Source organism: Gymnoscopelus microlampas, assembly GCF_963454915.1.
Source record: "Gymnoscopelus microlampas genome assembly, chromosome: 2".
In the NCBI taxonomy this organism is placed as follows: Eukaryota; Metazoa; Chordata; class Actinopteri; order Myctophiformes; family Myctophidae; genus Gymnoscopelus; species Gymnoscopelus microlampas.
In genome coordinates this window covers 39,846,041-39,873,120 of record NC_139939.1, presented here as the reverse complement: position 1 = coordinate 39,873,120, position 27,080 = coordinate 39,846,041, and the positions used below count along the sequence as shown (strand labels likewise).

Here is a 27,080-nt window from a genome sequence, read left to right as displayed (position 1 = left end):
GTCAATGTCCTCCCATAGCCTACTGTAGATTATGCATATGCATTAAGCACTATAGCAACTTAAAAGTAATGTTTCATTTCACTATTGTTATTGTAGCCAATAGCCAGCCCCCTTTTGATTACATTGATGTATCATCAGTGGTTGCCTGGTTTCATCCCCAGGCCAGCAAGCCCATTTTAACAAGTAGAACTATAATTTAGCATTTGTAACAAGCAGTGGGAGAAAGTAACTAAGTATATGTATTCAAGTACTGCACTTAAGTACAATTTTGAGGTATTTTTACTTTACAGGAGTATTTCCAATTTTCAGTACTTTTATTTCTACTCCACTACATCTCAGAGGCAAATGTTGTACTTTTACTCCTTTACAATTATTTGCCAATTTGAGTTACTAGTTCATTTGTAGTTTTAGGTTATTGTTAGAGTAACCACTTCAGCCCCATTTAAACAATTGCTATTTGAAAATAGATGATCTACAAGCTCACAACGCATCCCAATGCAATGTGTTGTGTCCTTGTAGATCTGCTATTTTCTGCTAAATTTTAAAACTTGTGAAATGGGACAGCAGCATTAGGAGAACTTTTACTTTTGGTACTTTAAGTAGCCTACATTTTGATGCCAAAAATGTTGTACTTTTACATAAGTAAATTGTGAATATCGAACTTCTACTTGTAACAGTCAGAGTAGGGCAGAGGCCTATTTCTACATTGCTGTATTGATACTTTTATTCAAGTAAAACATACGAGTAGCCTACTTTTTCCACCACTGCTAACAAGTGTCACCAAGACTCGCCTCATTTTTGGATTTCTCTAAAAGAATGCACTGTCTGACAGTTACATAATCCATTCCACACACTGTCAGTCAGCGCATGAAAATGATAGATGTGTAAAAGTAGCCCTTGCTATCCATGTTGTTATCGACGACCGCCTCTAACTGTGGTCTACATCCCATGTCCTGGAAGAACACGGTTGGCAAGTCTGTTGTCCGTTATTCAAGATAAATCAATCAATTTTGAAACTTTAAACGGAACAATGTAGATGTCATTTATTTATTTATTTATTCATTAATTTATTAATTACCAGTTTAACACCTGCCTTACAGATAAATTACTATCCAATAGTTCGAGGCTACATCTGCGCCATTGTAGTTTCAGTCCAGTATGAATGACTCACTTCGACGATATTCTTCTGTAAATATTTCTGACGTAATAATCACAACATACATTGTCTTGTAATTTAATTAAATGTATAGTTTTTTTTGCTGCCTTTACTGACAACCAGCCAACCACAGCGCGACGTTCACTCCGGGCTATGGGATCTAGATACCCTTCAGTGTTGCCAGATTTTATGATAGAAATAAGCAACCGGGTCTAGGAAAAAAAAAGAAAAAAAGAAGGTAGAAGGTATAGGCCACATTAGTAGGCTACCTATCTATATAATTCGACTATTTGAAAGTAGACGTCCCGGTTTGGCCGGGATTGTCCCGTTTTCAAGCTGTGTGTCCCGAGTCCCGACAAATATCTTTAAAACACTAATATGTATGTCCTGGTTTTCAACATTCACTTCACAGTTGTCCCGGTTTTTGCCAGAATTAAAATAATAATAGTTGGTTTCAGTGGTTGCATAGGCGTTTATCATGTACTTTTGATATAAACATGGTCACACCCATAACCAATCCGAAAACATGCACAAATGCATTCCGTGTCTAAATTCAACGCTGAGTCGTTGCCTGTATGCAACACCTATGTGCGCGCGCATGGAATATTAAGGGTCCCCAAACTTCACAGAAAAAATAAGCTCAAAATCGCTTATAATAAGCAGACATGGCAACGCCGAGACTCTCCTCTCCTCGGCTCGAGCTGTACTGTCTCCCGCGGCGTGATACTGGCGCTCAGCGGAGGGTGCGACGGCCCCGCGACTCACTGACGCCAGAGCGACTAGACCAGCAGCTGTATGAGAGAGAGAGACTGGAGCAGCAAAGAGACGAGAAGAGCGTCTTTAAAGCGGCACAAAAGGTACTGTTAAAGTTTAAACTTCTGGGAATTACATTGAGAACATAATGAACACAATATAAAGGAGTTATCCAGCTGTTCTCCACGCTTTTGCACGGCGTGTTTGGCAACTTTTATCATCTAGGAAATCTTACTCTTTTTTTTTGGGAAGCCAAACTTTTCACTGTCTGACTGTCAGGATGCCAACTTAAGCCTATCTAGAGTTGCAATTATTACACGGTAATAATATGCGTAGTTGGGAGTGATTATCGTGTAGATGTTTGTTTGTTTGTTTATTGTTATTTTGTTGTTTGTGTGTTACAACATCTGCATTTTGGAAATCAGATTGAATTTGGCTCTCATTGTATGAACATAAACTTGCATTTCTTTTTTTTTTTAAATAGCCCTCCTATTGTTGAATACTTTTGTTGATTATATTTATTTAGCTACAATTAGATTTCCACCTTTCACATCATAGATGGGTGGGTTGTGTTCATAAGTCTGCGTACAGATGTTGCATGATGCAGAAGACTGATTGTTGTGGGATGGACTGATTGGAGTTGATGGGATAAAGACTAGTATGGTGCAGTATATCGCTGGACACTGGGGAACCAACCAACATCTCCATGACACCTCTGAAACTTAAACATTTCAAGGACCTACCTTAACTCTGACAGTATACAAATGTCAGATTTCAGATTCCATTTGTATACTGTCAGAGTTACAGACTTGTAAGGGTCCATTTGGAACCCCCTCAAGGAACCCTGAGTCCCCTCAAGGACTCCCTGGACCCCACTTTGAGAACCACACTAGAATACAGTCACTGACAGCAACAAACCATCTTCACAGTGACAGTTTGTCTTGTGACTGATGTCCACTTGGCTCAGACCTCAGACTGTCATCATGTGCATTGGTCTACTACAGTTGTATGTGCAATGCTTTATGTATGATTATTATGTGCATGATTTTAACAGTTTATTTGTGGTGTTTCTGTGGTGTGTGTGTGTGTGTGTGTGTGTGTGCGTGTGTGTGTGTGTGTGTGTGTGTGTGTGTGTGTGTGTGTGTGTGTGTGTGTGTGTGTGTGTGTGTGTGTGTGTGTGTGTGTGTGTGTGTGTGGGCGCGCGCGTGTGTGGGTGGGGGCTTTACATTTTCGGCTTTATATACAATTAGGCCTATGTTGATGATTTTATAAACTCTCTCTCTGTGTGTGTGTGTGTGTGTGTGTGTGTGTGTGTGTGTGTGTGTGTGTGTGTGTGTGTGTGTGTGTGTGTGTGTGTGTGTGTGTGTGTGTGTGTGTGTGTGTGTGTGTGTGTGTGTGCGAGAGAGAGAGAGAGAGAAAGAGAGAGAGAGAGAGAGAAAGACAGACCATAGCAGCTAAGGCCAGCTCTCCTGACATTATTGAGAATGACATATCAGATTACTGAAAGGACGGGAATTTGTCCTTGTCCGTGATTTACTTCAATTGTTTTAGCTCTCTGCCTTCTCTGTATATATAGGCTATATAGATATAGATATATATTTGAAAAAATAATCAAGCCTCATTTGTATTTCATTGAAGACGCATGGTTAGTTTGACGTAAACATAAAACATCATACAGTGTAGGAATTTATTAAATAGTGTTATGAAATGAGTCCATTCAGTGGTTAGGTAAAATCTTATATAGGATATCAGGACAAACTGTAGGGGTGGAAAACTTGTATTTATCTTACGAGTATGTTTGAATCTCAACCTTTTTCCTTTCAGGGACCCCCAATTTGATATACATTAGGCCACAGACCAATTTGATAAGATTCTGCCTTCAGAACCCTTTTCTTAAATATGATTTGGTTCAGAATTGTGTGTATATACGGCATGCTATGTAGCAAGAGAACCATGAAACCCAAAATAGTCAAATAGTCTCTGATTGTACTTACATGTTATAAAGGTGAAGGTGAGGTTTCATCCCCATTGGAACCCCGTCGTCAATGATCCCTGGGGGTCCCCAGACCCCACAAACCACTGCAAGTCTAACAGTTAACACACAAGCCCTTTTAGTGGTGTTGTTACATACGGTGCAATAGTGTTTATAATAATACTCTCACATTGAGATATCATTCAAAGTAATCTTAGACCAATAACTCACATTATTATAGTATGGAACTAAACAACTGTATGAATACCCAATTGCAGCAGTATATACACATAGTATAGCCACATTCTTGTGTTTCCAAAGAGCCTGCTACAAGAATACTGGTCACTGTAAGAGAACCCACGTCTGTCTGTATGTCTGTCTGAGTGCACGCGCGCGTGTGTGCATGTGTCTGTCTGTCCGTGTGGCCCAGACACCATGGCCCATGCATTCGAGTTGAGGTGTCCACCCCCCTAACACAACACTAACCCGACACTGAGTGCCAAGCATGGTTGGGATTGCTGCTTGAAACCTCCATGTGTCGGGTAGTTATGTCTGTGGTCATGTGTGTGGACCAGCCCTGTCTGGGTTTCATGCACGATCCATCCGATCTTAGTTCCTCCTCCTGAGAGTCCCTCAATATCGTTGCGTTCTTGTCCGTGTGAAGCGGGACGCCGGCATTATTGACCATCACAGTTAGATTGCAACAGGGTGTTCTGCACTGCTTGGGCTTATCGACAAGGCGGTAACAGGTCCAGTGTTCTGCTATGTAAAATAGAGAATGATGCCCTTCTGGTGGATTTAGGTATAAAGCAGTTTGAAAAGGAACTACACACTTTTATAGACTCACTCATTACACTCATGCTTAGCCTTTACTTGCTCTGTGCTGTAAAAGAGGTATGTTTGTGGTGGGTGAGGGGACTGACCCCATGTAGCTCCAGGACCCCCCCAGGTCAATGCTATGTCTAGTCTCTTGAGGGGGCAGGCACCTCGTGTCTGTATGAAGTTATTTCAGGCTCTGCTGTGTTATGCTACTGTACGGTATGATACCAGAGTCCCGACTGCGATGGAAGATAAACTCACTGGCTACCGGGATAGCCTTTTTTGTTTTTCATTTGTTTTTGCGTTTATTTTTCATGTTTTTGTGATTTACACTTGTTTATTTGCTCTATGGATGGGCGCTCAAGTGTCACTGATTTTGTTTTGCTTCATGGATGAGATGATACCCTTGTGAAGCGGCGGTGAAGTGCTCTGTTAAGACAGTCTGTGTGTGTGTGTGTGTGTGTGTGTGTGTGTGTGTGTGTGTGTGTGTGTGTGTGTGTGTGTGTGTGTGTGTGTGTGTTTAAGTTCTTACACACACACACACACACACACACACACACACGCACGCACGCACGCACGCATGCACGCACACGCGCGCGCGCATACATACAGCAGGTCTTGAATCCCTGGCTTTCACATCACTCTCTTCCCCTTCCTCCTTCTCTCCATCTCCACATCAACCCCCTCCTCTACCTCCCTGTCTCTTTATCTATCACCCCTCTCTCTCTGCCTCCTACTCCTCTGTTTATGGCCGATGACTCCATTGAGCGGGGGGCTAATGGAGGCCCACGTCCAGGGCCCTGCTGATAAATAATGTAGCTTCTTTATAATGCTGTGTCCCCCGGGAGCCTCCAGAGAGCATCATTACTGCCTCCTCATCCTCCACTGCCCGCTCCTAAATTGATTAACAGACACTGAAGCAGTGCAAAATGATCCACGGGGCTAGCGTAGCGGGCTACGTCCATATAGTACACAGTACAGTAGCACCAGGTGGGCCAAATCCTTTAGGCTCGTAAATGTCGCGGAGGCCTCTATAGCTACAGATCCCCCTCTTATAAAACTTAAATTGATTAACGGATGTTTTAGGAGGGTAAGGAGGCTTGTGGTCTCAACACAGGCGGGCTCAGAGCTTTGGTCTGTTCAGTTTCTGTTGTGTTCGCATCCTACCCATCAGCCCTGCACTAAAACCTAAACCTAATTAACGGACGGTGAAGCAGTGCAGAATGGCCTATGGGACTTGCGGAGTGGGCTATCTATTAGCTACAGTAGTACCAGTTGGGTCACAAAATACAAATCCCATCAGTTTTTGCATGATTCAGGAGGAGACAAGTCCACCCAAAGGTCAACCGTTTTGTGTCCCCTTCAATTCATGTAAAGGTCCACCTAGGATCAATACATGTTTTGAAGGGGGCAAGAGAGGGAATCAAATGAATTGTCATATATACCCAATGTCTTTGTTCTACATGTACACATCCCTGTCTTTTAAGGGCAAAGGCAGTTAGACAGTGGGCTTACTGGGCCTACCAGCAAGATCTAGGGCAAAGCCATGTCAGATAACTTCAACAGCTTCTACCAGGTCAGCTAACAGTTTGCTAGGCCAACATAGCAGTGGGAGAGGATTGCCTTGTAAATGGCAGAATTATGTTAATTTCACTCGGCCATATGTAACTAGTGGTGTGTGTCTCAGTTCTAATTGGATGTATCTGCTCTAGAATAAAAAAGACGGGAGAGCACTCAGAGCAGTTTATATCGCGTGCGGACATTCCTTTTTTCTTCACTTGATTATTGTTGGATCCAGCACCGTATTTAAAGAACTGTGGGGATGTGCATATCCTACCTTTTTTCATATGTCTTTGTCTCAGTTCTAAAGGCATAGGCGTAGGCAAAATATTTAGTAGTTTGACTCGAGTCATAACATCAATATATATTTAGCTCATTTTATTTAGCTGCAGAATCAATTGATCTTGTATTCCTAACTGCTAGGTGAGTGGACTTTTTTTCCCCTTTTTCTTTTTAATGGAATATCGAAACAGCTCGCCAAGAGTGTCTGAGTTAATTCATTGAAGGGCAAGACACTTCCATCGACTTTTTTCATGTATTAGTGTGAGTATAAATGTGTTGGTTTCGGAATGGATTCTTTGACACAATGGTGGGATAGCAGGGATACTATTTAACTGACAACTGTTATATATGTGTGCACTGCAGCGTCTTGACTGATAATAAGACTATCCGTGAGCTAAATATATTGATGTACGCAAACACTTCACACTTTGATCTGTTCTTTGCTTTAATGTACCAGTTTCAGTGGATAAGGCGGGAAAGTTGTTCCATAAAATTCAGTTTGTGTACTCCCTTACAAAACATCCTACATCTACACAAAGGTATTGGGCAAGGGAGGCAACCATGGCGCCATCGTATTTTGACTCCTTCACAGACAACTCCAAACTAGCATTGTCTGAAGAACCATCAACACAAAAGGGCTGCAAGCAGTGTGTGTGTGTGTGTGTGTGTGTGTGTGTGTGTGTGTGTGTGTGTGTGTGTGTGTGTGTGTGTGTGTGTGTGTGTGTGTGTGTGTGTGTGTGTGTGTGTGTGTGTGTGTGTGTGTGTGTGTGTGTGTGTGTGTAGTAAGTACAGTAGTAAGTAAGTAAGCAAAGGGTCAGTACTCAGTAGTGGGTATTTCCAAACCTTGACAATATTGATATATCCAATATCAGTGCTGTCAAGGTTTGGAAATACCCAAGGAGGACTCTATGGTGTGGGTGGGGAAAGATATGGTCTCCAGCTGCATGGAAGATGACAGCGGAGAGGATTGTGAAGCCTGCTCCAGATGTTCCAGCACCTTCTTTCCTGGAATTCTACATCTGAATTGGATTAAATGTTGTTTTTCTGCTGGTCCCAAACATGTGCCTCACTGCTGATAGGGCTGTGTTGTGCAGACTGCAGTGTGTTGGTTTGGACTGGAGTCTGGACTGTTAGTGACTGACCGGCCACCATCACTGTTGGTTGGTTGGAGGTAGGGGCTGTCTGGGCAATTAACCGAAAATATATCTAAACTGATATTAGAACCAATAGCCGACTTATAACCGAGTAATCGAGGAGTGAGGACTTTTTTTGTTTTTCTTATTTATCAACGAATCAACATGAAAACAAATCTAATCGATTTTTTATAGTCGACTAAATCATTAACCACTTAACCCTGTATTATACTTCGTTGTACAATGGTTGTTCCATTTTCCGCTTTTTTCCATGGACACTGGTCCGTAGACCAGTGCCCATGGTGTTCGCTCTTCCACATCTATTTAGACCAGTCGCTATGGTTTTTGCACCACTGAACTCTCAAATGTGCATTTGTCTTCGTAATGAGGAGTTTACTATAACATCTCTCTCTAACTTTGTCAATGGACTGTTCTGAGTCTGTCACAGTCCGATCATATGATGCATTTTCATTCTCAGTCACCTGAGAATTTCCTTACCACACCAAAGCAAGAGCATCACGGTCATCGAACACGTACTTGTTTCGACCACAATTCCCAACCCTATTTACTGATGTCTTTCCCATAGATTGAAAATTGAAAAGTGAGCAAGTGCAGGGCCTGAAATTTATTTTTTTAAACATGGGGGGGGGGTTACTACTTGTGAACTTAACTAAAGGTCTTATGCTGTCCTACTCTTACCTCAGATTGCATTTTGTCTCTCTGCTCCAACTTAAGTGACTAACTATGCTTTAGTCTGTCTCTTTTTCCTTCTACTCTGTCGTGGCTTCCTCTCGTCTCCGTGGCTGTGCTCTATTATTTTATTCTGTCTCCTCTGCTTCATGTCTTTCCATATAACAACTTTGTTAAAACAAAAATCATAACAAATAGTCTACTTCACTTACTTGCCGCATATGTTGACATTGATCTGCACATCTGACAAAAGTCTGCACTATATTTGCCAAGTAACTCCAGCCTCTAACTTTTAGCCCATTGGTAGGCAATAGCTGGCCCGGCAGCGATAATATCTGGCCCAGTAAATTATGTTGTAAGTAATTTACAATATCTGACTGTCCCACATAGGCTATAATGTCCAAATAGAGAATCTAGCCCCACCTGAAGAATGCTTTTATCCATGTTGAGAGTGAATGGCAGGCAGGTGTTTCACATTGTCTCTCCATATCCAAGAAAAGACCTTGAGCTCCTATTCTATGAAAGAGCTTGTTTATCTCCGTTCGAAAGGGAGTATGACTGTCTGGGTCCAAATTAAATGTTCTTTTAAAACTTGTAATTTATTATTTTTAATGAACTAAATGTCCTCAAATGCAATGTTCAAGGATGTGGCTTGCACAAAATGATAACCCAATCTTTTCTATCTACACTTGCAACATTTGATTACTCACACAGTTCTATCAGTGTGCAGTTATACCACACTAATTCTTATTCATTAACTTTAGTATCAAGTTATTATATAGTTTATACAATATATCGTCGGTGTCCAGCCAGGACCAGATAACTCCATTTTCAGTTTTTTTTTTTTTCATAAATCAAGGCTATTGAACACCCTTTAGGTCTGTGTAAAATATCAAAACATTTGAACCAATGAAAAGTATTAAAAAGCGCCTCTGACGAAAACGCCCAACTCCATTGGATCCTCAAACTGTCCGTCAAAAACAAACAACTCCCCCCTCTCCTCTACAGCGCTGCTTTTCAACAGCATGAGTAGAGCGCGGAGCGCAGTGAACGAGGAGGAGGACCACGTAAACAAGCTCCCCGTAGTCTGTTAAAACTATGCAGTGTACCTGTTTATCAAACTTAGCACTGACGCTAATGTTATGAAAACAAGTAATTATATTTCTAAAATCAATTAAGTGTTTAATGAGGAGAGCAATGTGACAAGAAGAAAGGCGTTCATAGCATTTCTGTCGCGCTATTCTACTACCTCTTTGCAGAAGTTATTGTAATATTTAAAGTCCTGTTTATTATTGTAGGCCTATATAATAAGTGGCATGAAGCATCAGGGCGTTAATTCACACGTTGTTGTGATGCATTGTGAGCTTGGAGATCCATTGTTAGCTTTTGAGAATTTGTACCCTTCAGAAACCTCTCCCTCAGCTGCGAGTGGAGCTACTGTTGTTTGGACACCTAACTCCACTTCAGCTTGATTTCTGCTCGTCTGAAACTGCTAACTCCACTTGCGCTGGGTAAAGTGTTGATTTACCCGCGATTTGGTTAAAGTGTTGATAATATAATGACACATGCAAGTATCTGACAATATATAAAGTCACTATACCAACTTTGATGAGGTAGTATTGCTTTGTTTTAAAAATATAAGGTTTTCTTCATTTCCTGAAAAACGTATATTTTGTTTTTGCGTTTCCTGAACAATGAGCGTTTTGGAGTTAGCAGTTTCTGGCTGGACAGCAGAGATATAGTACATGCAATATAGTTATTATTGTATATAAGATGGTCTGCTGCAAGTTCCAGTTCTTAAATTACATTGATTATGTTCTGGCGGCTGGTCCACCATCTAATGACTTAGAAAAAAAGTGGCCCAATTGGCCGAAGTTATTTGCAGACCCCTCTTTTAGCCAATGTGGATAACATTTTATCTGTCTCTTCCTCTCGCTCGCTGTCACTCTCCCTCCAATCTTCAAGTGACTTTGTTTTCTTTATAACCAGTTTTGTGCGGCGTTTGGCCAGTCATCGATGGTTTTAAAAGCATTCACCTCAAAGATGAAAGAAACACTGCTCGTGCACCGATGAATGAGCGCGTCATGGGGACGAGCTGCTGCAGGTGCGTTCTGCTCCGACCAGAGCAGACAGCAGACAGCTCTGTCTTGCATTTCATCCAGTTAAGTTTTGTTTGGATTCCAAAACTTTGTATGGCTCTAGATTGGCTACAGCATAGGGGGCTCATTGTAGAGAGGTGATTATGTGAAAGCGTTGTGAAAGCGTTCCCCAAAGACAATTATCAAAACAACAAATAAGGGAATATCTTTTGTTAGAATGGTGTTCCACCGTTATTTTTCACATACAATCTATGCCAAGGTACATTGATGTACTCTAGGCATGGGATGATATGACAATTTCAAGTCCTGACCAACATAAGTGTGAACGATACTATCCCAATATTCATCAAAATATGCGTATAACTCTTAAAATGGCACTAGAACGACATCAGGCATCTATGATGTCACTATGACTGTGACATGACATCAGTCCTGTGTGTGTGTTGGGCAGAAAACATGTCCAAAACTGTTACTTTTCAGGAAATAGAATAAAAAAAGATGGATCCAATCCAGTGGATCCAATGTATTTATTATTTAGTCACAAGCTCAATGATTATACTTTTCAACCACTTTCACTTTCTAAATGTTTCAAAAATAGTGAAAATAACCGATCTACAACCTCATAATGCGTTGTTGTGAGCTTGCAGATTGGCTACTTATGCTATTTTTGCACAACGTTCTTGTACGATAAAGTAGGGCATTCATAAAAAATAAAGAAAAGTTTAAATGTGGACATATAAGGTTTCTGCCCAGTACCCAACAGCAACATTATTGGAGTTGGACAATGCTGAACATACTCACATCTTCCTATCGACACCTGTGAGCTGTGCCTAATTTGCCCGGTTGAGATCGTTCAGGATGATTGTAATGAATTTTAGCGTATCCATCTTGAAAGCGTTCTTTGACAGTTATCCCCATGAAACACCAATAAAACATATTTGAATATGAGAGAGAAGAGGACCAAAAGATTCAGATAGAGAGACCGAGAGTCAGTGGTGGAGTTGTTTCGTAAATAGCCTCAGCCTGCATTCTCTACTTCCTTCCCTCCACCTGTGAATTGCACAATGTGCACGTGTGTGCGTGCGCCGTGCGTGTGTGTGTTTGTTGTGTAGCGACCTACAGTCATCAGCACAGTCAGGAAGTGATGTGTGCTGTGCTGGCGATGACAGATATGTTGAAATAAATCTGGGGCCTGTTTCCTGCCTTGCTCACCGGACAGACACGGAGACAATACAACCATGCTGGCACCTGGGACTCTAGTCCTACTTCACACATCTGCTCTTAAACATATTTCCCTTCATGTCTCTCTTTCCCTCCCGCTCTCTCTCTCTCCCCCCAGACACACACACAGTCATGCGCAGTTGCGCACACTCGCTCTGTCTTTCTCTCCCTCACTCTCTCTGTCTGTCTGTCTGTCTCTGTCTCTGTCTGGCTCTCTCTCTGTCTCTGTCTGGCTCTCTCGCTCTCTTGCTCTCTATCAATCTCTTTCTCTGTTTTATGCATGCATTATCAAATACCTCTGTCTGTCACTGCCAACCTGTCTTATCTGTATATCATTCTCTCTCTTTGTCTCTCTCTCTTGTTCGCGCACGCACGCATGCATGCACGCAGAGTTGCACACACACAGTCGCACACACACAGTCGCACACACACACACACACACACACACACACACACACACACACACACACACACACACACACACACACACACACACACACACACACACACACACCCACACCCAGCTCATACTCCCTCCCCTTCCACAACCTACGGACAAATCAGTCCTCAGTCTTCAGAGTAGCCAATGTGATTGGGGTGACCACACTAAATATAGTGCAACTCGTAGCTTTCCTGTCCATGTGGTTGGCAATAGTAGGCCTCCAATGACTCCACAACACAACATGTGTGTTGTAAACAGCACCTGTTCTCATCAAACCTCCCTGCCTGTTTGTCTGTATGACGAGGGCCCACACATACAGTAGCTGATAAAGATAGAAATGGCTATTTATTTATCCTGGCTGTAATCTGAAAGGACCAGAATAACTGGAGTGAGCCACGAGTGATGTTTTTGTTCCTGCTCGTAGGAAATCCAATCCAGCACTCTATTTACTGTCAGAGAGAGACGCATCCTCACCCTGAGTCAGGAGGTATAAAAAGACGGGGCAGACTTCTGATAAACTGTCGTCTGTGTGTGTGTGTGTGTGTGTGTGTGTGTGTGTGTGTGTGTGTGTGTATGTGTGTGTGTGTGTGTGTGTGTGTGTGTGTGTGTGTGTGTGTGTGTGTGTGTGTGTGTGTGTGTGTGTGTGTGTGTGTGTGTGTGTGTGTGTGTGTGTGTGTGTGTGTGAGTAAGTAAGCCTGTGGTCAGTATTTAGTTTGGAAATGGGCTTCTGGACTATGGAAGGCAGTATGGTCTCCAGCTGCATGGAGGATGTCTCCATTGTTTTTGTGTGAATGTTCAGATCTTGAATCAAGTTGTTTTCCCCTCTACCTATTTCCATACAGTCATCAGAGAGGAGTTAGAGCTGTGATAACTAAATGTTCTTGTTTATCTGTCCTAAAAGCGACAACGTGTACACCTCATGGTTGAAGAATGGCTCTCGTGGGGCCTCAGTGAATGGCTGTGTTATCCTGAGGGCCAAATGCATTTCCGTAGTTTTTTGTTAAAAACAATTTCAGAGACGTTGCCAGCTCAAACCCGGTGTGGTTGCTTCTGCCAGTGGTGGTTGTGTTGATGTTTTGTTTAAAAATTGTTCTTGTCATAATACAGCTGTGAAGTGGCTGTGATTTTGGCGTAAAACTAATTATTTCATCCAACTCAACTTTGTAGAGCATAATCACCAGAACGCCTTTTTAACAAAGTCTCTCTGAAGCAAGAGTTTTACACAGAGAAAAATCTCATATTGATAAGTCATATTGATAATGTCCCGACTCAAGAGTTAACCACTTATACGCTAGTGTCCCTGTTCTGGACCTGTCATACTGTGACCATTCTGCCAAAATATGCAAACATTTGGCGACTCATAGCAGAGCTACAAGTCCTGTAAGTACAAGCCCTGTTGCGACGTGTTGTGCGGTTGTATACCTGCTATTTTCAGCAAAGATATTTAGTGTAGAGGGAAAAACTACATCATATATAGTGTGAGTAGTTAAATGTGTATGTGGCTTGGATCAGTTGCAGCATTCCTGTCATACAGTGAATCATCTTGCTTTGTTGGTTCTGGGGCTGACACAGTCCTGGCTGTAAGTGATATTTGTGAGGTAGCGCTGTTGGTAATGTGACGACGAGCCATATGGACGGGAAGCTATCCAGAGAATGTCTGATTCAGGGGCTGAACCAGAAGTGGGTGTCCTTTTTTGACTCCTCTGCCACTGTACATTCCCAGAAGCCGCAATAGGATGACATCATCAGTCCGCGCCTTGGCCTGGATCTTGTTGTGTCCAGTGGGTCAGTGATCTGATCTGATGACACACCGGCCCTTAACGTAGCGCACACAGAGGACTGTCCACATTCCATTTGAGGCGGGGCTGCTCTTATCAGCTACTATAAGAGTAAGTTACTCTTATAGTAACTTACTCAGTGTGACAGTAGCACATGTTCTGGATCACCAACACAAGTAACCAAGCCCAGGGGTTCCCAAACCTTTCCATGTAAAGCACCACCAACTAGCCTCTAGCTCAAATCTGGTCTATTAACACTCTCAACTCTTAACCTTTACTGTAAATGTGTTTTTTCTTAGTTTTTCTAACCTCCTTCTCTGTCTCTCTTTCTAGGAAAGAAGACCTTGGCTGAAGCTTTGCAAGCAAGGATTACCAGGACACCATTCTTACATTCTGTAACTACTGTAACTGGACTATTCCCACAAGCCTCCCCCTCCAACTTCCCTTTAGCCTTCTGTCCCCCGAAAGACCTTTTCAGAAAAGGGAGAAGAAGGGTGAAAGAACAGGAAGAGAGAGAGAGAGAGCGAGCGAGCAAGCGCGGGAGGGAGGCCAGCAACCCCCACACTGAAAACATGAACGTCACCTCGCTCTTCTCCTTCACCAGCCCGGCGGTCAAGAGGCTGCTGGGCTGGAAGCAGGGGGACGAGGAGGAGAAGTGGGCCGAGAAGGCGGTGGACGCTCTGGTGAAGAAGCTGAAGAAGAAGAAGGGAGCCATGGAGGAGCTGGAGAGGGCGCTGAGCTGCCCCGGTCAGCCCAGCAACTGCGTGACCATCCCACGCTCCCTGGACGGGCGGCTGCAGGTGTCCCACAGGAAGGGCCTGCCCCACGTCATCTACTGCAGGGTGTGGCGCTGGCCCGACCTTCAGTCGCACCACGAGCTGAAGCCCCTGGAGTGTTGCGAGTACCCGTTCGGAGCCAAGCAGAAGGACGTGTGCATCAACCCGTACCACTATAAGAGGGTGGACAGCCCAGGTGAGCTGATGCATGATGCGTCTGAAATGGAGAAAAAATAACCTGTGTTCCAACTTCAAATGGATTGAATGTAGTTATTATTTAGTAACATGCTCTTGTTAATTATTTTAATTGGTAGAATATTTATAAAAACCACAGACTTTCAACCTGGCGTCACTACGAGTATGTTTTTCTAAAATAGCTAAAATAGCAGATCTACAAGATAGATACACATGTTGCATTGTTGTGACAAACCCAATCAGACAATGGGAAAGCCCTTTTCAGAACACAGTAAACGTGAGGCGGTAGTGAATGAAAGTCTAGAGAATGTATAATTGTGTCAAATGTGTCTGTCTGGCTGTCTGTCTGTCTGTCTGGCTGTCTGTCTACCAGTCTGAATTGATTTATTGGCATCACTAAAGTTCAGAACATCCAACGAGGCACTTTTTAATTTTCATGCAACAACTGCGTTGTCTCTACTCGCTGCATTTTTTGCACCAGAGATAAAGTTAAGCTTCACTGAGCAAATGACTTAAAAAGACGAACTCCGGGAGCCGTTTTGGCCGCTCTGTAGAGCATTAACCTTGGAAGTGCATGCCCCCCCCAACAACAGCTTCAGCAGATGTTCACTCCTTTCTGATCCTCCGTCTTTGATATCCTCTCCTCCTGTCAACGAGGAGTTTATCTGTTTGAGCCCAGAGCCAAAAGCACCATGCCGCTTTTATCCATACAGCTGAGGACAGGCCAGAGTGTTACTGTGTAGTGTGGGATTCTGTGTACACTGTAGGTACAGTGTGTGTATGTGTGTGCGTGTCTGTATATTTGTGTGTGTGTGTGTGTGTGTGTGTGTGTGTGTGTGTGTGTGTGTGTGTGTGTGTGTGTGTGTGTGTGTGTGTGTGTGTGTGTGTGTGTGTGCATATCCCATTAAGACTTGAGGCCGCATCTAAAAAAAATCTAAATCCTAACAATTTTTCAAAAAAAAATATTAAAAAATAATTTTCACGATTTTTCAAAAATAGCAGATCTACAAGCTCGTAGCGCGGCACTCGGTGCCGCACTATGAGCTTGTATATCTGCTATTTTTGAATAGCCAATGAAATCTAAAGTGACACTTTTCCAGGTATCAATGGGATATGTGCATGTGCATGTGTGAGAGTGAGTCATTTTGTGTGTGTGTGTGTGTGTGTGTGTGTGTGTGTGTGTGTGTGTGTGTGTGTGTGTGTGTGTGTGTGTGTGTGTGTGTGTGTGTGTGTGTGTGTGTGTGTGTGTGTGTGTGTGTGTGTGTGTGTGTGTGTGTGTGTGTGTGTGTGTGTGTGTGTGTGTGTGTGTGTGTGTGAAAGAGAAGGATTGAAGTCTGGCTTCCTGTGATCTTCATGTACTTTTTCAAAGAGAGACCAAACACAATCTGCTGTCTCTCTGAGAAGATCAGGGTCAGCTGACAAGACAGAAACAGCTGTCCACAGGGGTGTGTGGTGTGTGTGTGTGTGTGTGTGTGTGTGTGTGTGTGTGTGTGTGTGCGCGCGCACGCACACGTTTGTGCACGCGCGCATCTGTGTGTGTGTGTGTGTGTGTGTGTGTAGCGGGGGCAGGAAATTCCAGCTGGGGGAGAATGAGGGCTTTGTTTTGGCCATGTTCTGCACGGCTGGCCCAAACTCTCTCTCTTTCTCTATCACACACACACACACACACACACACACACACACACACACACACACACACACACACACACACACACACACACACACACACACACACACACACACACACACACACACACACACACACAGACACAAATTTACACACATACTGTACACACACACACGGCGGACTATGCAGAGTGTTTCTCTGAGGATAGCTGGGACAGGAAGCCTGTCACCCACACACAATGGGAGGAAGGAGGGGCTGACGGCCGCGCACACTTTTGTTAGAGCAGCGGGCGAAGGACAGGGGGTCAAAGGTGAACCCACCCCAGAACACCTGTCTGTCTACACTGAACCACTCCCTGCTACACCCCCCTGGCTGACACCCCTACACACACACACACACACACACACACACACACACACACACACACACACACACACACACACACACACACACACACACACACACACACACACACACACACACACACACACACACACACACACACACACACACACACACACACACACACGTCCTGTCTACCCCCCTTTCCCGTTGTATCAAACAACAGTGTTAAGTGTCAAGGCCCAGATTGTGGACCTGTAACCTTGTAAGCAAGAAGTTTGTAACTAATATGTTAAACAACACACATATTAACACAGTGTTTCAGTGTTAAACTTGTTCATTGTGTGCGACAGTGTCAGAACATCTCAGAACATCTCACACACTTTCGAGCTCCGAGCTCCCGGTTGAAAAACAGATGCGTTTACTGTAACAGGCTTACACACACTAGCCAAGGGCCCCCCCTTCTCGCATGTCAGTACAAATTTTATTTGTCCACACAGGTATTTATAGACACAAGCGGAGCATATCTCTGCGGTTTGTATCTCCTTGCACCTCAGCGTTCGCCCTCGACATGAATAGCAGCCGGGGATCTTTGCCCCAAGTGATGAATTCCTCCAGAGAGGCTCACCTCAAAGATGTTTTTTCAGAGGAGAATGTCTGGGAGCCACGGCCAAATACTGCTGGCTAAAACCAACAGGGCTGTGAGCAGACATTTGAAAAATGCAGGGCCATCTGCATGCACCCGGCCGGTGGGATGATAGATACAGTCAGATAGGGAGGGGGGAGGTTTATTTTGTAGTTGTTATTAAAACGTGTGCATGCGTGCTTGTGGCTGTCTGTGCAAGCGTTTGTGAATGTATGTGTGCTAACGACTCACAAGCATGACAAAGACACGATCAGTCAAGAAATCAGAGTTCAAAAGGTGTAATCCGGTAAACAGGCATGGGTTAGAACCAACCAGGAGATCAATCAGAGAAGGCTAATTTAATCTGCAGGGATCAAGCAGAGAATCAGGTTCAGAATCAGGTAATAAATACTGAAAGGCTTAGCGTAATGCAAAAGACAATCGAGGAAGAAAAGTGGGGATGGTTCAATATATATATCGTTGCTGTTGGGCAGAAACCTTGTATCTCTATTTTGTTTAAATATGTGCATGCCCTATGACAGTGTTGAGCTAAAGTACCTATACAAGCTCTAGCTATTTCTATTTTTGAAACGTTTTGAAAATATTTGAACAATTTTGAAAATGAAAAGTATTAACAAGAGTTTGTGACTAAATAATAACTATATTGGATTGGAACAAAGGTTCTTAAACGGTTTTGGACATGCAAGGTGTCCGTTCGACAGTGACGACATACAGAGGGAATGAGCTACAGGTGGGTAAAACCAGGTGAAGGGAATGAGGTGACGGCATTAGCATGTGGGAATGGCAGGATCTGGAATGACATGGGAACTAGTGTCCATGAAAACAAATGAGTCGACTGGATGAATGAAGTATGAATCAGGGAGATCAGGAAGGATTCATGATGCGTGTGAGTGTGTGTGTGTGTGTGTGTGTGTGTGTGTGTGTGTGTGTGTGTGTGTGTGTGGGTGTGGGTGGGTGCGTGCGTGCGTGCGTGTGGGTGCGTGTGCGTGTGCGTGTGCGTGTGCGTGTGCGTGTGTGTCTGTGTGTGTGTGTGTGTGTGTGTGTGTGTGTGTGTGGGCGTGGGCGGGTGCGGGTGCGTGTGCGTGTGTGTCTATGTGTGTGTGTGAACAGTGTCAGCTAGACTCATGGAGCTTACTGACACAAAGAGAATGCTAACCAGCACCCGGCCTCTCCTCGTCTAGCGGGTCAAACATTACATCAGAGGGTGAGGCAGAATGCACTGTTAATAAAAGTTAATGGTGCATCATGTGTGAATTGTTAAAAAGCACACCTGCACGGGGAAAGCTGTAAAATAAATCCTCTGTCATTGTAGATTGTAGATTTAGACCATTCATTTTAATGTCATTCCAAGTAAAAAACAAAAAAACAGTTGAGACGTTGATGTGAATTGTTTTATTCCCCATTGTCATTGAGACTAATACTCCTAATACAATCATCATGATATCTATCTATCTACTGTATCTATCTATCTATCTATCTATCCATTATGAGGCTGGTGTTTGAATGTATAACCTCCTTTGTTATATACAGTAAAGTTCCACCCCATCCACCCCCCGGACCCCCCGAACCACTGATAAAAGAGCTGAGACTGTTATTTTCCCTAAAGGTTCCATCCTTCCCTCTACGACTCTCCTCAGTTCTTGCGTTTGGTTACCAAGCAGATTTATAAACTCAAATCTAGTTTCTGGGCAATTAACCGAAAATATATTGAAACCGAACAACGGACTTAATCTTGCTCATGTAGGTTAATCGAATAATCAAGAGGCTGTAATGTATTTTATTTCTTATACAGACATATCAAGGAATTGACACGAATCATTTCTAAACGACTACATTGATAGTCTGATTAACCACTTAACCCTTTATTATACTTTGTTGGTGGTGCCGTACAAATGTTTTGAAAATAGCCGATCTACAAGCTCACAATGCGTTGCATCGCGAGTTTACAGATCTGTTTTTAATAATCTTGATATTGATTTGAAGTCATATCGGCTAGCCCTACTCACATCTCAATTGTTTTTTTTTGCTGTAACACCTGTTGACTTATTGAACCCAGTATGTTGGTGTTTATAACCAATCTTCCGCTTATCACCTCTCTCCTCAGTGCTGCCCCCTGTGTTGGTACCCAGGAACAGCGAGTTCAACGCCAAGCACACCATGCTGCCACGCTTCCGCAACCCCCTGCAGCAAAATGAGCCACACATGCCCCAGAACGCCACCTTCCCAGAATCCTTTGCCCAGGCCAACAACACCATCACCATGCCCTTCCCCCCCCACTCGCCGGGAAACAGTTACCCCAACTCGCCAGGCAGCGGCAGCAGCAGTGCCACCTTCCCGCATTCGCCCACCAGCTCTGACCCCGGCAGTCCGTTCCAGATGCCCGGTGAGATGCCCACAGCGATGCCCACAGCCGTGGTTTCTATTGGTGTGCAGTTTGCAGTTATTGCTTTTGTTTGGTTCCTAATCTCCAATCCCAACCCGATCTCACACAACATGATGAAATAGCACAGATTGACATTCCGTACATAGACGACTGGAAACAGTCGTCTATGTACGGAAAACAGCTTCCAGGTTGCAACCCGTGTTATTTCACTGTGGGATTCACGGGTCATATGCAAAGCTTTTCGGGTTTTCTAGTCGTCTATTTACGGAATTTTCATTCCGTGCTATTTCACCGTGTTCTATAAGATCAGGCTCCGAATCCCTAATATTCATGAGTGCATGAGTGTCAGGCCTAGTAAGAATAGATGGGAAAAAACAAAGTGTCCACGTTGTCAAAATAAAACCTGTTCAAGGTGAATATGTCTTTGCAATAAGTGAACAGTCATGGTCAAATTCAGATTCCAAGTTCCAGGTCTCTGACTTTATTATTCCAGAAAAGGGATATTGGCATTGCAGCCGTGGGACATAAAACCACGATACTCCCCAAGAATAGCCAAGATAAGCAGAAACATACTTCACATAAAATGGATCAATGGAAAGTGCATAAAATGAGGTCTGGCATGAAATGGGGTGAAGAGTCATTTGTGAGTATTATTCAAGACATACGTATTTCTCCCGTCCATTTCCCCTTCACCTCCCCAATGCAGAGACACCTCCTCCAGCGTACATGCCCCCTGAAGAGCCAATGACACAGGACTGCCCCCAGCCAATGGACACCAACCTCCTGGTACCGGCTCTTCCCCTAGAGGGCACCAACAACAGGCCAGGTAACCATGGCGACGCTTGCCAGCATATACACACATGCTCACCCACGCACGCACGCACGCACGCACGCACGCACGCACGCACGCACGCACGCACGCACGCACGCACGCACGCACACACACACACACACACACACACACACAGTTTCTCCCACGACAGTATCGCTTGTCTGTGCATGGTGTGACATCATCCCCACAACTATCTCTGCACCTGCTCCCTTTTGCTCTGCAGGTGCAAAGATGTCTGGGAACCCAGAGTTTGTGAATGAGTTTTATCACTGTTTTGCGGTGTCAAGGCTTTATGCGCAAATGCCTGGAAACAGAAATAGAACCTCAGCTGAGCTGGCAGACCACATACTTTAGCGAGTAATTTCGACAATCAAAGACGTGTGGAAAAGGATGGCACTTTAGGGTCTGTCTATGTATGTACAACCCCCAGGGGAAGTTCAAAGCCTCTGCCAATTAAGCTCGGTCTTAGAGCAAGCTTTTATGAGCCCCCATAAAACCTCTGGGCTTATGTCATCTCTGCCGGTGGTAATCGCTTGAAACTCGTTAAGGAGCCACTTCACTAATTACCTCCAAACTTCTACATGTGAAATGTTGACTACCATAATTGCCGCTACCTCAGCTCTGTGGTTTAGCTCTATAGTGAGTTGGATGAGGCTTTGCCTCCCACGCCCGAATGGCATTTTTCATGAATAAATAATGGACCCTACGCACAAGGACCTGCACTCATGATAGGTGAAGGTTAAGCGTTTGTTTAATAAGAATCCGAATTCTTTATATTATACATATTTGCACACACAAGGAATGAATGCATAAAGATAAAGGATAAAAAAGAAAAGAAATGACAAAAAGATACAGTGGAAGGGCTTTTCATTTGACCTTGTCGTACTTACGTTCTTCTGGTTACTTGTAATGCAGTTGATGTACGCACAAGGCTTATTTGAGGTGCCATTTGTCGTGAACAATAAATAAAAAGTAAATATCACTGTTGGAGGTGATATAATGATTATTTAGGTTGTATTTTTATTAATCCGTTTTTTGTTTTAGTCGTTTTATTGATCGTTATAAAACAATCTCTTATTTTTTTTATAATAATTGTATGCATTTTTAAACTTGATTTTATACATTATTTAATTATATGAATGTTTATTTGTTTTTATAAATATCAGTGTATCACATTACCTCTTCATACAGATTAACAAAACTTCAGCCTTTTGTGCCCAAATCTGACCCAGTGCAGCTTGTTATCATCATAGAAATACTACTCCCCTTCAAATACACACACACACACACACACACACACACACACACACACACACACACACACACACACACACACACACACACACACACATAGGGACAGTATTGGCGGGAAGGAGCTGTTGTTGATGAAAAGTGCGCTGCATGGATGTGGGAATTTGTGGAGTTTTTCGGCTCTTTTCCACAAGCTGCATCCTGTGCAGGGGAGAGGCCTTTCCATTGTCGGCCAATTCTGGGAACAGGGCAGACAAAACACACCTGCAAGCTAGTGCCATGCTGCAGAGGAAGTTTAGGAGAGGTATGCGCTTAGATAAACATGATTTATTCCTCCCTGAGAGAGGGGCGAGGCCAGCTGGCACAGGCACACCCAATATACCAAGCATAAGAGGCCACGGTGGCAGGGCACTCAACTGCCCTTCCTTCTTAATAAAGGCTGGCACACAGACCGCAAGGCAGTCCGCATGAGTTGGCCTTTGCATTGCTCTGCATTGATTTTGGTCGGGCGAGTGTACACAAGTGCAACCCGTGGGGGCCCATGTGTTTGAATCAAATATTTGTTAGAACTTACAGGGGATTGTTTTAGAAGAATTCGCTTTTACCGTGGAATTAGATGGATAGCTGAGCTTCAGCAGATGTGCACAGCTGGCTATGGTTGCTGACACTTCATCTTAGACCTGCACAGAGGTCCTGTTTTAGATCCAATGCAGCAGTAACTCTGTATATGTGTGCATGTGTTCCTCTACATCTAACACTCAAAGACATCCACTCATTGTAACCGTTTTTTCTATATAAAATTCTGTATCCTTTTATTCACAGCATTTTACAATTCCTTTGTCTTAATGTTATAGGAAAGCACTTTGTAAACCCTGTCTTTGCTATATACAATTATTATTACTGCTCTGATGGATTGCTGTGCAACTTCCCTTGTAGTAGAAATGCCCTTATGGTGTGTGTGTGTGTGTGTGTGTGTGTGTGTGTGTGTGTGTGTGTGTGTGTGTGTGTGTGTGTGTGTGTGTGTGTGTGTGTGTGTGTGTGTGTGTGTGTGTGTGTGTGTGTGTGTGTGTGCGCGCGCGTGTGCGTATGTGTGCGTCTGCGTTTGTGTGTTTGTGTGAGAGTCACATTGTGCTGATGGTGTGAAACATATCAATGTGTTTCCTGTGCAGATGTTCAGCCGGTAGCCTATGAAGAACCGAAGCACTGGTGCTCCATTGTTTACTACGAGCTCAACAACCGTGTGGGCGAAGCCTTCCAGGCCTCCTCCACCAGCGTGCTGGTCGACGGCTTCACGGACCCCTCCAACAACCGCAACCGCTTCTGCCTCGGCCTCCTCTCCAACGTCAACCGCAACTCCACCATCGAGAACACCCGGCGGCACATCGGCAAAGGTGTGGCCAGTGTCACTGTCAGTGCTATTGATGTATGAGCCAAGGACAAATCAGTTCAAAAGCTGGCTCACGGGTAGGATCGAGTCGATGCTCATTAGGTGTTGGTCTGCGCAGGGTTCGAACCCTACGTGAAGAAGAGTATCGAACCCTACGTGAAGCTCCTCTTCCTTTCCTGTATCTCACATACGCTGTGTCCTGCTCAGCTTTGCAATCTATTTGTTTATGGTTCTAATGTTCCACTAGGCCTTGTATAAGCCACAGGGCTTATACAAGGCCTCTAGCCATCTGAACACACTAAATTAATTAATATAGGACAATATACAGGACTGAAGTGTCACAGAAGATGAGCTGAAAAGTGTACTCCAGTGATGACACTGGTGTAAAATGCATGAATGTGAGAACTACAACCGTTACATCTTGATTCATAGCCGCTACACTCGGTGGCTGTGACATTGTCTTTGTTCACTGTGTTTATAGCCAACCTGACCTAGGAAAATATTTATCAGGTTTGTGAAATGGCGGCCCTAGACCGCCGAATGCTTGCCCATAAAGTGCCTCATGGGAATTGTAGGAACACAAAGTAAGGCAGAAACACACAGAAAAGGGAATTTTCTCTGTCATCCATATTGTTGTTTCCACAGACAATGATACCAACAATTAATTGAAACACAAATCAAAGGCATGTCCTTTAAACCTCACCTCTGTGATATGTTCCCTTCCAGGGGTCCATCTGTACTACGTCGGTGGGGAGGTGTATGCAGAATGTCTGAGTGACAGCAGCATCTTTGTCCAGAGTCGTAACTGTAATTACCATCACGGCTTCCATCCCACCACCGTCTGCAAGATCCCCAGCGGTTGCAGCCTCAAAATCTTCAACAATCAGGAGTTTGCCGAGCTGCTGGCCCAGTCTGTCAACCACGGCTTTGAGGCCGTCTATGAGCTCACCAAGATGTGCACTATCCGCATGAGCTTTGTCAAGGTTGCATACTTTGTCTCTCTCTCTCTCTCTCTCGCACACACACACACACACACACACACACACACACACACACACACACACACACACACACACACACACACACACACACACACACACACACACACACACACACACACACACACACACACACACACACACACACACACACACACACACACACACACACACACACAGCATCTGCATGAGTTCTCTGTGCTGGCAATATGCCTCCTTCTACAATGTAGTTAAGTGCATTTACCTGGTGTCACAGGTCTGTATTAGAGATTAGGTGGCCAGAACGGGGTCTGCAGAATGTGTTTCTGTTGTACAGGAAAGAGGGCTGATGTGAAATGCACTATACTGTGGATAGCTTCACCCAAATAACCTGATTGTTCAAAGGCACGTTCCAACTGTGCAGCAGACTGCAGATAATTATCATAAAGCAGGCTTGCCAAGCCTGCCTGATTGGTTTCTATGCCAACACGTAGTGACCAGGAAGTGATCTTTCTTATTTGAAAACATTTCTGTCAGTACTTGAAATGGTGACTGTTGCATAAATGTTATGATATCTCTGAGAAAGTTCTTGTGATGAAGAGGCACTTCACTGATGTGCCCATAAACACAGTAAAGAGTTTTATTACCATAATCTAAAACTGTGTGTGTGCGTGTGTGTGTTTTAGGGCTGGGGCGCCGAGTACCACCGGCAGGATGTGACCAGCACACCTTGCTGGATCGAGATCCACCTGCACGGCCCACTGCAGTGGCTGGACAAGGTGCTCACCCAGATGGGTTCTCCCCACAACCCCATCTCCTCCGTGTCCTAGGCGTCATCTGTCCTCAGCCCCGAGGCTGTCCACACCCCAGCATTTTGGTTCCAGTAGCGAGGGAATACTATAGGGGAGTTGTTGTTGTAACGGGTCCCTAGATTGGCACACTGTAAAATCCCCGAGCGTTGATTTAACTCTGAGACTGTGCAAAAGAGAGAGCGAGACGTGCAGGCACTTCACGGACACTATTTTATGGAACGCACTCATTTCTGGCAAAAGAACGTCACCGTTGACAAGATGACAGACATCTTTTTATTTGTATTAGTTGATATAGCTCCTCTTTGTAGACTCAGAGTTACAAATAGATGAATTAACAACACTGAGGGTTTTACTGTGCATGGTGCTTTAGTCAACCCGCTCTTATCGATGATCATTAGAGCTGTTTGCTTGAAACACAAGCTGATCTTCGGGCCAGTAGGGGTTGGGTCGGGTAGGATGGGGGATTGGGGGTTGTTGAACAGTTTTATTTGTAATCTTACTTGAAGGATGTCTGAATTGGGCACATTTGCAGACAGGTTGAAGGGGAGGGAAGGGGACAGGACGGGAGGGGAGGGGAGGGCGGGAGGGGAGGGGAGGGGAGGGGAGGGAAGGGCGGGTAGGTGGGTGATCGGGCAAGAAAAATGAGCATGTTACAACTGGAAGATACTTGAGCTTTGTGACCAACTGTAATAATCAGACCATCGCACTCAATTGTGACGCAAGTATCCCCCCTGGTCTTGCTCCCACAATTTCTCCTCATCATTTCGCATTGTTCTTTTCCCCCCTCTCACACAGTACCTAGTTTGCATCTCAATATTCCACTGGGAATCATCCAGTTTATACCGAAGTGTAGTTAGCAATGATGACGGGACATTCCAGGTCAGCTACATTGCAGTCGCTCGCTAGATCTGCCTCTGCCAGCTAACTCCATTGCCAGACTGCAATGGAGTTGGCATGAGATGTACTTGACTAGACATGAACCGAATTACCCAGGGTTTGGTCAATGAACTATAAGACCCAAAAATACAAACAAAATTAAATACATTTTGAAATATTAAGTCTGAAAACGATTTAGATTGAATCAAGTAATGCCAGCAGTATGCTGAAAAGTCTCCTAGAAATCTTTTTTCCCCCTTTTTCTTTTTAGATTTGGAAAAATGAATTGAAGTGTAAAATGTAACTTTTGCATTTAAATGTGAATGCAAAATGATATACAAAATATTAAAAAGCTTATATGAGGGCTTAATTTGGGGAGAGTTTGTAAATGGGGTTTAGTGCAGTGGCATGGCATTGTGAGTATGAGAATAATACCTGTAATGTTTAAAAATGTCGCTCATCTTGTGTTACACTTGTGTTCAACTGAATTTTAAGAGAATAAAAATATGACTAGTGTTTAGATATATTCACCATTAGAGTACGTGCTGTGCAGTCTGATTTTGCAAAGCGTAGTTTGGTTAGTGTAGTGTTGCACATTGAAGGCCGGTAGCTTAAAGTGACACTGAACAAGATGCAAAATACAAGTCCAGTTCAGTCTGTCTCTTTTGCTGTAGTAAACAGTAAGTTGAGCCTGATTTATTCTTAGTTGCGTTACTTGGGACACATTGTGAGCTTGTAGATCGGCTATTTTCGGAGCACAACTAAGTATAACTCAGGCTTAACAGTGAAACAAAACACATCAACTACAGAGTCACATTGAGGATAGATATTTCATCGGCTCTGCTTTTTTCTCTTGTTACGTTGACTCAGCAAAACGTGCGAAAAGACTGTTGGGGGGGGGACGTGTTTTTTGCCTGAACATACAAAATTATTAAATTGTTGAATGAAAAAAGGTAGCTATCAGTTACTGATGGTTGTAATAAGATTTTTTTTATTAAATGCAGATTTTTGACTTTCTTTTGAATTCTTTTATGCTTTGAGCAATCCCATTTGCTATCAAGAATATGTTAT

The 27,080-nt window shown here is 43.7% G+C and overlaps 1 protein-coding gene across 2 annotated transcripts; it reads left to right on the top strand.

Annotated features, from left to right (window-relative positions):
• The first annotated feature begins 1,881 nt into the window (after positions 1-1,881).
• Positions 1,882-25,659, top strand: smad1 (SMAD family member 1). 2 transcript variants are annotated; one of them, XM_084086084.1, is made up of 7 exons: positions 1,882-2,013; positions 14,239-14,877; positions 19,596-19,874; positions 20,581-20,700; positions 23,127-23,348; positions 24,071-24,327; positions 25,008-25,659. In XM_084086084.1, exons 2-7 carry the CDS (start codon positions 14,478-14,480, stop codon positions 25,149-25,151), a joined length of 1,422 nt encoding a protein of 473 aa, XP_083942210.1. In that variant the 5' UTR covers positions 1,882-2,013; positions 14,239-14,477; the 3' UTR covers positions 25,152-25,659. The 2 variants fall into 2 exon arrangements, with proteins under 2 accessions (XP_083942210.1, XP_083942209.1); XM_084086083.1 differs by having other exon boundaries at positions 19,596-19,916.
• Positions 25,660-27,080: the final 1,421 nt, after the last annotated feature.